The 15,265-nt window shown below is 42.8% G+C and overlaps 1 protein-coding gene across 6 annotated transcripts in view; it reads left to right on the top strand.

Annotated features, from left to right (window-relative positions):
• The window catches only part of APP (amyloid beta precursor protein), a 236,498-nt gene that overhangs the window by 201,734 nt on the left and 19,499 nt on the right, over positions 1-15,265 (top strand). For all 6 annotated transcript variants that reach the window (XM_053657546.1, XM_053657544.1, XM_053657543.1 and 3 more), the window contains one exon: positions 9,642-9,863. In XM_053657546.1, coding sequence (XP_053513521.1) covers positions 9,642-9,863 — 222 coding nt within the window. The remainder of the gene's footprint in view (positions 1-9,641; positions 9,864-15,265) is intronic.

Raw genomic sequence — 15,265 nt, 5'->3', positions numbered from 1 at the left:
GAGCAGGCGCTCATCCTCCCTTGTGTATATATTTATATTTGTGCTCAGCTTATTCACACTTGCCTGTTCCTCTTACAACTACCAGCAGAAACCTTTAGGCTCTTTGAGTGAAATCAACTACGGATGGATGTTGAAAATTTGACTTTCTACTATGTGCTAACTGGCCTTGCTAGCCAATACTGTACATCCTTCTAAAGATAAAATTCCATCGATTAAGCATTTATCAGAGATGAATCAATTAGAATGGCAGAGAAGGATTGCCAGCTGTTGAGAGGGTCACTGTTTCCCATCCCTTTGGTTTCCTTTGGTCCACCCCAGGATATCTGTTCCCCCAGGTGAAGCAGACACAAGTTTGGGCAGGGTGCTGAGCGGACAGGACCAGCACTGAACGGTGCGCAGGTTGTACAGGACCCAGCTGTCGGGGCATCGCTCAGACCCCTTCCTCCTTCAAGTGCATCTGAGGGTACAAGTGAAAGCTGAAATCCAGTCTGCAGACAGCTTGACGTGCCGTGTGCCCTGTATGTGACTCACTCCAAAGAAAGCAGCGTGTGGGCTAGTAAGGGCCTCATCAGAAGTAAAGGTGATCTTTTCATCTCTGCCTGCTCGCCCGTCATTGGTGCAGAGCTCAGGTGGAGAAAGAGGACATTGTGGATTGATGCCCAGAGCTCCCACCCCAATGCCACCAGCAAAGGCTCCGGGAGAATATGGGCTCAGATTGTATGAAGTCACCCGAATGACTTTGGCTCTGTTAAAGTGTATGCCGAGGCAGTACAGCCCTCATTTGAGTATTTTTCAAAACCGATCTTTCTCATTTTACTCTCTCATGCTCACTGAATGCATCAGCAGTTTTTTAAAAATGCAGTATTGACCCAGGTAGGTAGAGCAAATCTCAGACTTTATGTCATTTTTCCAATTTCCTCTGTATCTGAAAACTTAGAAGTAAAAACAAACAAAAAAAACGTACCAACTATGCAGAACAACCTATCAGAAAACTGATAGATAAGTACTGTGGAGAGAAACACAAGAAAAATTCACTGTGATTCCATCTCTGTCCTCAAACCTGATACTGCCAGTCCCAAGAGCCTCTGCATTATGCTTAGTAATCTCACAAAGTTTATTCTCCTCAACCACAGTCATAAAAATTAGATCATAAGGTGATAAAAGGAAGAGATGAAATAATCAATTCTGTACAGGATAAAACCTTGTTTAACATGTTACTCTTGGCTTTCTCTGGTGATGAGATCGCAAGTGAATTATTCTTTTGTTTTCTATATTTTTTCACTGAATTTATGTTACTCTTGCAGTTGGTACCAGCTGCTATATTTTTATATGAAAGAGGAATCCCAGTGAAGTCTTCGCTTATGCCACAGGGTTAGACTCTTAAAGACGTTTGCAGAGGGAATTCCACCTAATCATAATTAGTTTGAAACTCTTTGAGCTTTGCCATAAAAGTACACATCTCTCCACTCACCCAAGATAGCCAGTTTTTCCTCTAGCCCGTGAAGAGACCACTGCTTCCTGGGTTGAAAACCACATGAGATAATTGACTTACATTTAAGGGATATGAAACATAAAAATCACATTCATTTTTATTTTAGTTTTGCACAGTACATGTAGCTTGTATCTGTTTACGTTAATGGTCCCAGATTCATGTTCAACCAGAGGAGAAATCCAGATATACACAGGTTAAAGCTGGTGCTACAGTTTGAGCCCCACAGTACTGAACTTCTTATTTTAATACAATTCCAGACTTAAAGAAAGAAAAGTTGTGAAAATATTACATAAAATGTCTGGTTTAAGTAACTTGCAGACAATGGGCCCTTTATACTTAAATTCTTCCCTATGTGTTTCCTTAAAACAAGGTCATTTATTTATATGTGTGAATTATAACCTCAACACGGCCACACTTTCAGAATCCTCTCTATCGTAAATACACTCAGTTTTTTGTGTAAACTGCAGAAGACTTTTCTCCTCGAGACTGTGTAGGCTCCCAACTACCCAGGCCGCACCCGAGGTAGTCAGAGATAGGAATGGCACATTGGCGTAAGTTCTTCGAGTAAACACAGGGAAGGAGCCCTTTCTTTCATCTGCTCCTAAATGCCGGGGGGCCTGACTGACTTTTATCTTGATTTCTGACTGATGCCATTGGTAGAACTAAGTTGTTTGATCTGCGTTGTTTAAAAGTCAAAAGGAGATCTGTCTTAAATGAAAAGGGACGTTTTCCATACCCTCAGTCTTAAGCCAGGCAAGGGATACCTCAGGAAAATGTCACTGGCAGTAAGGAACATTCTCACGGTGATGTGTGGCCTTGTCTGTATGCCCTGCGGGGACACTTTATTGCCGTAAGTGGACGAAGCCTGCTCCATTTAAAGGCCGTGTCCAAGAAACTATGAAAGAAAAATAAACCCAGGTACAGACATGGAGACGGAATTTTAAGACTGATGGCGTGGCTAAAAATAAGAGCACTGACCCAATTTTCCGGAGGTCAAAATAAAAACTAGATTTGTAGAACAGCATTGCTCTCTGATCAGATGTCTATAAAAAAATTTCCCCAACTTGGAAAATGTGACAGCACCCCCTACTCATGGCCACTGAAGCCATCCAGTCCCTGCACCCAATGGACAAGGGTACTTGGGATCACTGAGTATGCAGGTTCAGCCACGTAAACAACGCAAGATCCCGGAGCGTCTAAATTACCTTCAGTTTGACTCCAAATCAGCAGAGCTCAATGTCAGTTCATGTAGCTATCATAGTTAGGCCGTCCCCCAGAGAAGGGGAAACCCAGAGGAGAGAGGTGTTCAGAGGGGAGCCGCTGTTGCGGATGGGCTGTCAGAGTGGAGGCGACAGGGCAGGCCTCACCTAGGGAAGGGGGCGGAGCCGTATGCGGTCATGCACCTGGGAACCACCTTGGTTTCCTCCTGGGAAGGAAACAATACCATTGCATCCATCGCTTTCTACATCTATCAAAAACAATGTATGCAAAACAGGACACTTGTGATGAGGGCTGTGCATACACGTCTGTAATATTGGTTACTAATCAGATGAAATAGCCATGTTCTCAAAAAAAAACCTTTTTTTTTTTTTCATGGAAGCTTGAGAAAGTTGCACTGGGAATCGGGATACTTGGGCTCACATGTTGGTTAACTTTGATAACCAAGGTCACACCTTTGATAACTTGAAATGTATTTCTTAAGATGGAAATCAAGATTTGCTCAAGTGTCCATGGGGGTAGTAATCCCACCATAGAGACTGTAGTGGATAACAAATGAGCTAGTGGACATAAAAGGGCCACAGAAGAAGGTGTCACAGGTACAGCTGGTCTCATGCTGTCGAGGTGTCCCAGCATGACAGAGTTCATAGAACTGCTGTCCCACTCATAGAAATATCTTAATGCCCGCCCCTCCAGCCCCAGGTCAGCATGTCAAACAGCTTCTGCTTTGTTGAACTCTCAGTGAGTCCATTCCTAGAAGTACATTTGCTCACCAGTGAAGGCTGGTCTCCAGTGGGGGAGAGCCCAGTAGTGTGAAGCGTGAGTCCTGCTGCCCTCTGTGCTCTTACGTCCTTTCCTCGGAGTCTTGAGTAACAGTGACTGTCTCCTGAGCACTTCCCCAAGCTGGCTCTTGTTTCATTTCCTGCCTGACAGATGGTCTGACAAAAAAGGAAATTCGAAAGGAGTCTTTCCTTCCCTGTGGTGTTCTGGTTCAGAGATGTTACCGTGAGCGATAGCTTCAAGGGATTGGGTTCTGCAGACATGACTCTGAGGTGTTTTGGAGGAAGGTGTCTTCTTGCAAAGTTGGTTCTCGGCCACCCTCATTTTTCACACCTTGTTTTGTTTGGAGGCCTGTTTTTTTGTGAAGGAGAGCTGAGGCCACTGTGCGGTGATGCCTTCATAAGACCTGTGGTCAGGCAATAATGGGCTTAAGAATCGCCTGGCGATGACGTGAACCGGCAGAGTCTGCGTCCCTAGCCCTGGGTGGGGCCTCCGATTCTGCATCTCCACCAGCTCACATAGGAGGTCCACGGAGCAGGAGTATAGATGACAGGATTCCGAGGGAAGGGACACAGGCTGAGGGAGTTGCAGGGGCCGTGGACGTTAAGTAGAAGGAGCAGTGTGGCAGTTACATGCTGAGCCCGGAATCAGACGTGCACAGAACTGTGGTTGAAAAATTAAATGTGGCCCTGGCTGATGTGGCTCAGAGGATTGAGCGCAGGCCTGCAAACCAAAGAAAGGGTCACTTGTTCAATGCCTGCTCAGGGCCTAGGCCTGGGTTGTGGGCCAGGTCCCCGGTGGGGGGCGTGTGAGAGGCAACCACACCTTGATGTTTCTTTTCCTCACTTTCTCCCTCCCTTCCCTTCACTCTAGAAATAAATAAATAAATCCCCCCCCCCGATAAATAATAAATAAAATAACTAAATTTTTCTAGATAAATCTAGAGAATGAATCTCTAGAAATAGATAGATGATAGAGAGAGAGAGAGAAATAAATCTTTTTTAAAAATTAAATCTGATCACACAGTACTGGTGTGGGCAAAACACCTAAAATGGATGACAGATTTATAGTCAAGTTTCCTGATCAGAAAAACAATCTGCATCCCTTTCAGAAATACTTACAATGGGGCTGTGCCAACTGTGGGAGAGAGGGCAGAGAATCCTCCGTCCTTACAGATGGACAAGTAAGTGTTTATTTAAAAGACAAGAATTGGTCATATGAGAATCCCGTGTTAGATAAGGTGGACAGGGAATTTCCACTTTGGGGAAAGGTTGCTGATAAATACTCAGTTTTGTAGCAGGAACCAGAAGAATCAAAAAAAGAAAGAAAGAAAAATCAATAACAGCAACGTAGCTTCAATCCCCCCTGCCCCGGGGCGGTCGGGTGCCCTCCAGTCCGCATCTCAGACCTCTGCCAGCTGTGGTTCACCGAGACCAGGCTGAACCGCAGCCTCCCGCACCATTGGGAAGCCGTCCTCTCCACCCCAAGTGAGTTTCATGTGAGAGGCTGCCCACTGATTACAACCAAAGCTTGTAAAAGACAAAACTGGTTTAACATCTGTAAACTTTGTTTTTCTTGAAATCTACAAGGTGCCAGTTAAATTTTTGGAAGGAGTTTGACTAGTGAACGAAAAATTAAGATGAGGATTCATCTGTTTCCCATTTAGCAGCTCTCTTAGGAGGCTCTTTCTATCCCAAATCATGGAAGTCTGTTGGCTTCTACAAAAACAAAATTTTTTAGTCATTGGAAGATGAAATTGCTATTGGGTGTTTCTTTTGATGTCCGTTTAAGTATTTTACAGATTTTCAGGGACTGCTAAGTGATGGAGTATTTTTGTCCTCTTTACTATGAAGTATGTCTGCTACGCATCCTCAACGCTTTTTTACAAGGGCAAGGTGGTGGGGGGTTTGCTGGGTGTTTAGTATTTGAAATTAAATATCTCTGTTATTGTTTAAACTGTGGATTAAATATTACCCTCATTGAACCCAGTTAAATATTTCCACTTTTAACTGCAAAGCTCATGTGCCTAGGTTTTATAAGAGAAAATAATTAACTCCAGAAGCAATACAGCAGTTGCCAAATGCCGGTGCTTAAAAGCTTTGGAAATCCCCACTATTTGCCATCAAAGCATTTTAATAAAAACGGCATTAATTTGGGTAAAAAGATAATCCATCCGGCCACCAACGTAGAAGTGCGGCTTCTGTGTGATTAGTCTCACCACAGAATTCAAAGATAAAGTCCCACTCTGAATGAGCAATGACACAATCATATTTGGCTCTGGATTTTTTTTTTATCACAGGCAGAATTGCCTGGTGCCAATTGTGTTAGCCATTGGTAAAATCCTGAGCCCTTAATAATATCAAGAGGTAGCTGGCTGCCTTGGAGTGTTCAAAATTGAATCCTACCCCAGCTAATGGAAATCCATCATTTCCACCCTCTTTTTATCCCTTAAAACCACACTGATTTTATTTTTTCCGAATGAGATGCTCGGAGGTGGCGGTTTCCGAATCTGCTGTGTTTGATTGCAACAGGAATGTGGATTTCCGCTAGTTTGCACCAAAAATAAAAGCTGAAGTGCTTTTCACTCTGTCCTGAATAAATAGCATTTCTGGAATATTTCATTCTATCATGTTCAGAAAATGAATAGAATAATAAACAAGGAAAATTAGTCATTGTGGGGCTCAACATTCAAGTGGCCTTTTGGAAGAAATTCTCTGCCAACAGCGTAAGGAAGAGATAAAAGAGAAAAGGCATCCCTACAATTTGCCACAACCTGAGATGCCCTGGATAGTTTATGAAGTACAATGTAAGGCTGTCCTCTCCGACAGTCACCTGCTCTACCTTCTTACTTCCGTGGCTGAGATGGGTACAGTCCTCCTTCCAGCTCCTGTGGGAAATGCCTGTTTGAGGGGACAAAAGCAATCATCATTCAGTGGGGCTAGTGGTGTTTAAGGCGGCAAACCCCTAACTGTGGAGCGTGTCATGGAACATGTGTGCGTGTCTCACCCGGCTTCTCCATTTGCTTGAGCTTTCCGGTGATGAGACTAAGAGGGAGCCCCCTTGTCGTGCTGTGGAGGCTGGAGAGGTGGGGGCGCATTGCGGGAGGCTATGGTCACGCCCTCAAGACTGCCCACCCCTGTCCCTACCCTAGTCGGTGGCACCTCTGCCTTGCCGCCTGGGGTTCTGGTGACTAGCTGTAAACGGGAGGTTCCGGCCACTTCCTCCTTGGGTGCTGTTCATCTCCAGTGGCTCACAGGACACAGAGAAACATTTTACTTACTAGGTGACTGGCTTATTATAAAAGGTTATATAACTCAGAAACAGCCAGGGGGGAAGAGTTGCGTAAGTCAAGGGATGAGGAAAGGGCGCTGAGCTTCTGAGCCCTGTCCAGAGCGTCACTCCCCCAGCACCTCCACCTGTTCGCCCACTTGGGATCTCTCCAAACCCGTCCTTGGCAGATTCTATGGAGATGTCAGTCAATAGGCCTGATTGATTAAATCATTGGCCATTGGTGATGGAACTCAGTCTTCAGCCCCTCCCCTCTCCCTGGAGGTCTGGAAGAGGGGAACTAAAGTTCCAGCCCTCTAATCACCTGGTTGGTTCTTAAGGGGATTTCTTCCAAAAATCATGTCATTAGCACAACAAAAGACACCTTTACAGCTCTCACCAGTTAAGGAGTTCCAGGGGTGTTAGGAACTCTGCCAAGAAAGGCCAACTGTACATTGTTTATTGTAAATCACAGTATCACAGGTGTGTCTGTCAAAGAGCTGGGAGCCTCACAGGTAGAAAGATAAAGTGGGCCCAGATCACAGAGGTCCTTCAGCGTCTGGCTAAGTCACTGGGATCAAGTCAGTAGAAATGGAGGAGCCACTGAAATGGGAGGGGCCCCTTCTCAGTATCAGGAAAAGGTCTGGGGAGCAGAGAGGGATAAAAATTAGTAGGGCAGCAATGAGGAGACCATCACAGTCATCCAGGCAAAAAGTAGTGATGCTTTAAGGTGGCCAGTGGAAAAGAGTGAGAAATGAGTAAGAGAATCCAGAAATAGAACTTAAAAGTTGACAGCAATATAAATATGGGACACAAAGAACAAGACAGAGTCAGGGGTAGTTCTGAAGGTTTCGTACCTGTAATAGCTCTGCCGTGATTAGAAAACGGGGCCTAGAGCCCAGTTTTCTACATTCTAAGTTCATGGAAGATGTATGTGAGTAGAGCCAGCAAACTGTTAGAAATGTGTAAGCCAGTGTGGGAGGGAGAAGTCAGAGCTGGGGAGACACATTTCTGAGTCATCCAAAGGGAGGAGGAGGTCCTTAGAGTTTCAGAATGGATGGGATTTCTAGAGGGAGAATTCCAGAAAGCGATACAAGAGAAAATGATAGGGATGAAGAGATTAGAAAAGGAGACAGGAAGACTTAGTGAGAAAAGTCACAAGGAACAAGCTGAGTACTGTGAACACGTGACAGAGGGGAAACACTTTCAGATGGAGGAGGGTAAGTTATGGTCCTGCCACAGAGGCACCGGGAACAGACTGGTGCCCGGTAGTAACAGTTATGTCCTCTCACCATGAAGCATAAGCACCAAAAATTATTCCAGAAGATTTTCCTTTACTATTTTAAGTCCTTAACAGTCGCAAGCATAAGATTTATATTAAAGAAATGCCCTTGTAATGTATTAGAGCTTAGTAGACTCTGGCTAAGTTATTAGGCAACACCTGTAACTCTGTACGATGTGGAAAAGTTGGAAGAAAGGTACTGGGAGCCTTTATCTGTATGGGAAAGGTCATTGCAGGCATCCAGTATTGAATTTTAGAGTGGTCTGCAGTGAGCCGGTATATATTACAACTCAAATTAGATTGCAGAAGAACTGGTTTGCTTGGGATTTCATCATTTAAAATAATATCTTGCAATAAAACCAACTCCATGCAAGGATGTTACGTTAATCTTGTGCTTTAATGCTGTTCTGTCAAGTAGCTTTAATAGATATATTTGAAAGGAATTTTAATTTTTCAGATACATTTTTTTGCCGATTTAAAAGAGAATGTGAAGGATGATAGTAAAATATTACAAATCCAATTTAAATCCTGACTTCATTTCCTTTTTTGGTACATTGATAACTTACTTTATTTTCTACATTGACTGGTTTGAATTATATGATACAGTAAACTCTTGGCGGAGATATAGTTGGAAAATGAGATATTCTGATTAATATTGTTAATAACATAGTTCCTATATATGAACATCTAATTTTGAAAAATATATCACACAGAAAAACTTGGTGAATCTTTGGCAACACATAGGAGATTCGTACATCTTATAATACCCTGTGGTTGAAGCAATAATTACACTTGTTACAGAGTCGTATTCCAAGCTCTTTTTTTCTGTTACAATGCATTTCAGTAACGAAATGTATAATTTGGGAATGTTCCGTGGTCTGCAGGAACTCAGTCACTTTGATAAGGAGGTCACTGGTAGCATTTTTTGAGAAGAGGAGCAGCAGAGGACTGAGGCAAGGGCATCTGCTTTGAGATCACCTGAGACGTGTTGGGAAGGAGGGGTGTTTAGCCCTTGGAAAAGCAGGCTGGGGCAGAGCTTCCTGTGTGCAAGGCCACACTCAGAGGGCAAGGGGACTGTTTCCCTGGTCACCTCAGAACATGGGTAATGCCGCACAGGGAGCCATTGGGGAAGACAGGCTTGTCCAAGATGAAACCGTGAGAGCTGTTCAAGACTGGAGCAGGCTGCCTGCCAGTCAGCAGGCTACTCTGGTCCTTACATGTGTTCAAGGAAGGGCTAGGGGTTCACTGAGCATGTCCTTTGGCTTGAAAGAAATGTGTCTTGCTCACTGCCGCCACTCTACAGCAAACTCATCACCAAAGCATGCTGTCGGTCCCCCAGTGATCATAGGGCACTGGGAGAATCTGTCAGAGAAGAACATGACAAGTTAGTTCTCTCGGAGTCTCACCACTGGAAGGAGCATCAGCCCAGGTCTCAGCTATTCTCTCTGGGCCCACAGCCCGTCTTGGGCACTAGCTGGCTATGAGTATGCCCAAGGGGCTTAACTACCATGTGCCTCAGTTTTCACATCTGTAAAATGGAGGTGATAATGGTACCACCTCATGGCTCTCAAGTGAGATCATACTCGCTCTGTCCTATTTCAGATGAGCTGCTGCAGAAAGAGCAGAACTACTCGGACGATGTCTTGGCCAACATGATCAGTGAACCGAGAATCAGTTACGGAAATGATGCTCTCATGCCATCCTTGACTGAGACCAAAACCACCGTGGAGCTTCTCCCCGTGAACGAGGAGTTCAGCCTGGATGACCTCCAGCCCTGGCATCCTTTTGCGGTTGACTCTGTGCCAGCCAATACAGAGAACGAAGGTAAGAGGCCAGGAGGGAGCAAGGATATTCTGGCATTCGTACGGCTCTCTAATGCCCTGAAGGGAGACTTCTGATAAGAGTTTTTAGAATACTTTATATGGAGAGTTATTGTGTCGATTCTGGAATGAAAGCACAGAATGCAGTTGTGTTCACGAGACATTGCCTGGAGTGCCCACTTTCAAAGAAGACAGGCAGGTGATAGAATTTTGGAGATCACAGTTCATAAGTGAAGAGAGAAATTTCAGTGGGGTCTGCATCAGTGGAGATTTGAAAGGCCCCCAAATAGTTTTTATTTTGGTTGCTTATTCTAGTACATTAAATTTCAGATTGCATTAAATGTTGAAGGCAAAGACAGAGGACCACTTATGACATAATTTTGCTTAAGAGTTCCACAATTTTGTATTTCGAAAGTGAACTATAAGGCAACTGTCAAAATTAAAACACACATTTGTCCAAGTATTTTTTCCCAAAGTGTTCAGAGAAGTAAAATCTTTCTCTGTCTAAAAATTGCACATTGGCTAATGTGCTTTCTTTCAGATTTCTTAGCAGAAATGCTCAAATAATATCTATTTAAGAAAGAGCATTTTTCAGGTTTTTAAAAAATTCCGTATCAATTTTACATGTTCAAAAGTATAAAATTTTGAACACAGGACACCCTAGTTTCGAGATACTAATAGCATGTTTTTGAAGAACGCAGCAGGATTGTATCTGTAATTTTCTTTGGTAAACCGGCAACTTTTGATGGTGGTAATATTTGTAATATGGGTAACTGAAAATATCCTAATTGGAGGAGTCAGTTACTCCTCAGATTAGTTCCGAATCCAATATAAGACCTTTTTATGCACCAGAGAGCCTTTTTTTTAAAGAACCATCGCAGAGAATCATCATATAGACCGTTTTCATAACATGAGTAATCACCCGAAATTGGTTTTATTAATTTCAAAAGGGGAACCTTATGGTGTTAATATCAGCTCTGAATAGTAATGTTATTTATGCCATAAACTAATTTAGATTGTATTAGTAGTAAAAATAGTCCTTACATAGAGGGAAAATTTTAAGGACTTTAGTTATCAAAAAGTAGGGTAACTTGCTTATTAAAGCAGTTTTTAGTTGTGGAAACATTTTGGCCATTTAAAACCCTCATTGTGCCATGTCTGATGAAAATCGCTGGTGGAACATGCCCAGCCTCATTTGTAAACTGCATGCACATGAGATTCCCTCTTTTCCTGTACAACATTTGGGCTGTTTGATTGAGGGAGAAATAGGTAACATGCTGAAGTCTAACACACTTTTCTGATCAACAGTTACTGTCCTTAATGTCCTTTATACCATATAATGTTATGTGTTTGGTGTGTCATTTTTGTCCAAGAGCTAGCTTTTTATGAAAAAAATTGAATATATAGAGTACACTGTTATTTTTATAAAGAATTACTTAGCAAGTTCTCATGATTTGAGACATTTTCAGTTTTTTTTAAATATATAGTTTTTATAAGTGAGATGTTTCCATTTAATATTTGCCATTATTGAACTAGGATAAAACATACTTCAGCACCTACCTACATCATTTTTATGAACAAACATGCAGATACAGAGACTAAAAATGATCACTTTATTTATGGTAAAGTTTATGGAAAGAGATTCAGAAAGCCCAGAGGAATCTTAGCCAGCAGCAGAGTAAAATGAACTTACAGAAATGACTGTGTTTGTTTGTGTTATAACACAAACAAACACAGTCATTTCTCCTCAGTGTTGGGAATTTGGAGACGTGTGGACTGTACACATTTAGCAAGAATTTAGCAAGAGTTTAGCAAGAATCAAAGACACTAAAGTCCTGCTTATGTTAACGTTTCACACGTGGCGAATACAGTGGAATACAATCAGCTGGTGCCACGCGGCACACCGCAGAATAACAAAACCTTGTGTACCATCCCAGAAGATACCGCATTGCCTGAATTTCAGATTTTCCCTTTACTTTCTCACTCTGCAAGATATTAAGAGCTTAACTGCTTTATATATGAGTATCAGCCTGCATATTTCCTCGGCGTCTTTAACGAGGTCAATTTAAATTGGCATTTATCATATTAATAGTAGAAATAATACCAACAGTTAAAGAAATCTGCCTTTATATACCCTAGACATTTTATCCTGACGTAGATGTATCCACAGGCATGTATGTGATCACCATTAAAATTATATGCATTTTATGAATGGAGCAAGCTGCTTCTGTCAAAAATTTTCAATAGTAGTCAAACTGCCCCATTTTGGTTAGGAAGAAAATGGAGAGATTGTTCCTTTTAAGACAAAATAGTAATATATCACCAAAGCGCCTTCCTAAATAAATCCTAATGCCATCATGATCCGCCTCCTTCCCCTCCTCCTGTCAAATAATCCAGAGAAATAAATTCAGACTAACTCTTCTGGATTTCCCCAAATGATCACTTTTGGGAAGGCAAGAACGATCTGGCTTGCAGACACCCAGAACTGCAACGGCCTAAACACCTGAGTTCGGATGTGCACTCCAAGAGCAGTCTGCGGTCACTGGACTCAGACTCCTAACAGCGCACACATTGTAGCCTTGGTCCCAGGGAAAGCATCCGTGCACACAAGTGTGAGAAAACACAAACACACACACGCCAGGCCCTCAGGTGTTGCCAAGATGTCCGGTTTGGCAAAGTCCCCGGATTGAGTGCCTCTGGACTCTTGACCCAGGCAGAGCCACTGCCTTGCCCAGGCCTCATCGAAAGAACTGGTGTTATTAAATAAGGATTAGTTATTGACAAACAGGAAAATCTTATATAAAAGAAGTATTGGAAGCAATACTGTTTAAGGTCTCAGAGGCTGAGTTCTGGTTCTCACTGTCATCAGACCCAGTGAGAAACATTTCTGAAATGTTTTATAACATGTCAGAAAGCCTTCTTAATAAGGAATCTTAAAGTAAAATGGGCTGACCCAGTTCAGGGGGCGGGGGGATCACTAAAAGGGATGTAATGTGTAGTGCGTGTTTCAGCATGTAAGTGTTAGGGCACGACTGCTGGACAGGACAGCAGCCTGGGCAGGCGTCTGTCCCGTGTGGGTGTGGCAAATTCGGGAGCGTGCTGCTCAGGCTGGTTCCACAGTTCAGCCTCTCCGAGCCAACGGACGTGATTTCCTACAATAGTGAATAACTCTCGGGAAGGCTGTGAATAAAAGAGCCTTCCCTCCATTTCTCCAGTGGCAAGCTCCTGGAATATCCAGGTTTCAGTAAAAAAACTATGCAGAAATGCTTTGTATTTGCTTATAAAACTGAGTTCTGTTCTGGACTCACATAATCATAAATATAAGAAATTGTGTAGGGTGCGTTGGAGGCATTGCCCCGTGCCTGGCCCCTAACGTCCCCGGTCCCCATGTACCGAAAGCCAACAGTGCCCTGGCTCCTCCAGTCAGGGTGACAACCCAGACCACCTCCACACTGCCCCCCACCCCCTCGGATGATGTGGATTGGAGTTTACACTCCTGCTGTGTGCTGTGTGCTATGGGCAAGTGACAGAGCCTCTCTGACTGTTTCCTAGGAGTTGATGATAACTCTTAACTACAAACAGGCTGTGAGCATGAGATGAGATGGCAGGTAAAGCTCTCAGCAGAGTGCCCGCAACAACGTGCGTGTTTAGTGGTAGCTCTTTCTGCCACCCCACCCCCCAAATAGAACCAGGATCTTATTAGAGAGGTTTTACCAGCCCGTCTCACGGAGAATCGCTCGATGGCCCAAATAGTGTATCCTTAAAATTAATGACTAACACATATATACGGGGTGTGGCAGAAGTAAATTAACCGCTGTGAAACAGAGTTTGTTCCTGTATGATTACTTATTAATTATTACATTGTTTTATACCAACGTCTGTAAACCTAAATCTTGCCCTTCCTGCCCTACGCCTCTCCCTTGTCTCCCTTGTTCCAGAGCCCTGTTTCTTGTTAATCTGACAAACCTGTGCCCACATACACAACTATTGAAAGTACCTAGAATTCTCAAAGGATTTCCCGTCATTGTTCACGTGACCCTTATCGTGACAGCTTCAAACACTCACCAAAAATGTGTTGCTTCTCTTAAGAACAGTCAGTGAAGTCCAGGTAGAGGCTCAGACACCCAGGCATTCTTTTCATTTATATTGAAAAAGCAACAAACACCGTTATCACAAACACCGTTTTCCAATATCTTAGGCTCTTCAACCAGCTGCAGTCTGCCTGCAGAGACTTTTATTCTCTGTTTTTTTCCAATCCACCAAACCACACTGACAAAAGTGAAGTGAAGCTGTTGTTCATAACACTGTTTTTCTCGTGGATCATGAAACCATGTGGCTGGAAGTGTTTGTGTTAATAGCATTTGAGTTTGTTCATTTTTATGACTTCCTGAGCAGGCAGCCAAGAAGGTCAACCTGGAATGCGGTGGCCACCAGAAAGTCCGTGTGGCCAGCAGGCAGCGTCTTTGCACATAACACCCACATAAAATACTATCACGTTCTTAATGAAGCACAACATGCCTTGTAAGGCTGCCTGTGCGTACTTGCAAACTGAAGTTGCCAGTTGCCTTCTGCTCTATTTTTACTCGGCCATAAAAAAAGCAATGAACAAATCACTGTCAGTGGTGAAACTGAGATGGAATGAAGTCTTTCATTAAACCTGAAATCCAGTCTTCTTCTGGCCTCCCTTTGTGTGAAGCTGCTGAGTCCTCCGTCACGTTGGGCCAGGGCGGGAGGCCGTGCTGGGCAGCATTTAGCTTAAAATTAATTGGTCTATTACCAGCAGCGCCAGAACTAACAGACTCAAAAATCCCCGAATTTCAATCATTCTGTTTCCTCTTGCAGGGAAGGATTTGATTCAAAGCTTGCTGAAGACAGGGAAATAACACATTTCTGATTAAGTTTTATTTTAACTCTCTAAGGTGATCTTTCTTATTTTGATTTACTGAACAGCCAAGTTAGAATATTTGAGCACTATGAAATCACCTTCTAGTTTAACAGCTAATGGCCCCTTTGAAAACTGAGAAACTATTTGCTGTAGTTGAGAAATAGCATAGTACTTTGTCTTGTCAGTGTGTATTCTTTCTTTAATAGTCATTTTTTTCAATAATTGTCTTTTAAAAAATGTATCAGTGTCTGCCAACTGAACCCAAGAGTTAGTTAATTTTTCAATATTAATTCATACTGAGTCAACCTCCGTTAACGCAGGCTAGGGATTAAGTAACTAAAACTATTACTGTTTTTTACCTTCCTAAAAAAAGAAAAGGTTTTATTACTGTTTTAAAATAATACACATACCTTGAAAAAAAGCAGACACATTTATAGGAATAGTCTCCTCACCCAGAAATAACTGATGATAGTTATTTTGTGTGTGTGTGTGGTTATATCTTTTGGGTTTTTCTCTGTGCA

The sequence above is a fragment of the Artibeus jamaicensis genome, unplaced genomic scaffold (assembly GCF_021234435.1).
Source record: "Artibeus jamaicensis isolate MK-2021 breed Jamaican fruit bat unplaced genomic scaffold, CSHL_Jam_final scaffold_474, whole genome shotgun sequence".
Taxonomy (NCBI): Eukaryota; Metazoa; Chordata; class Mammalia; order Chiroptera; family Phyllostomidae; genus Artibeus; species Artibeus jamaicensis.
This window is presented reverse-complemented; position numbering and strand designations above follow the sequence as displayed.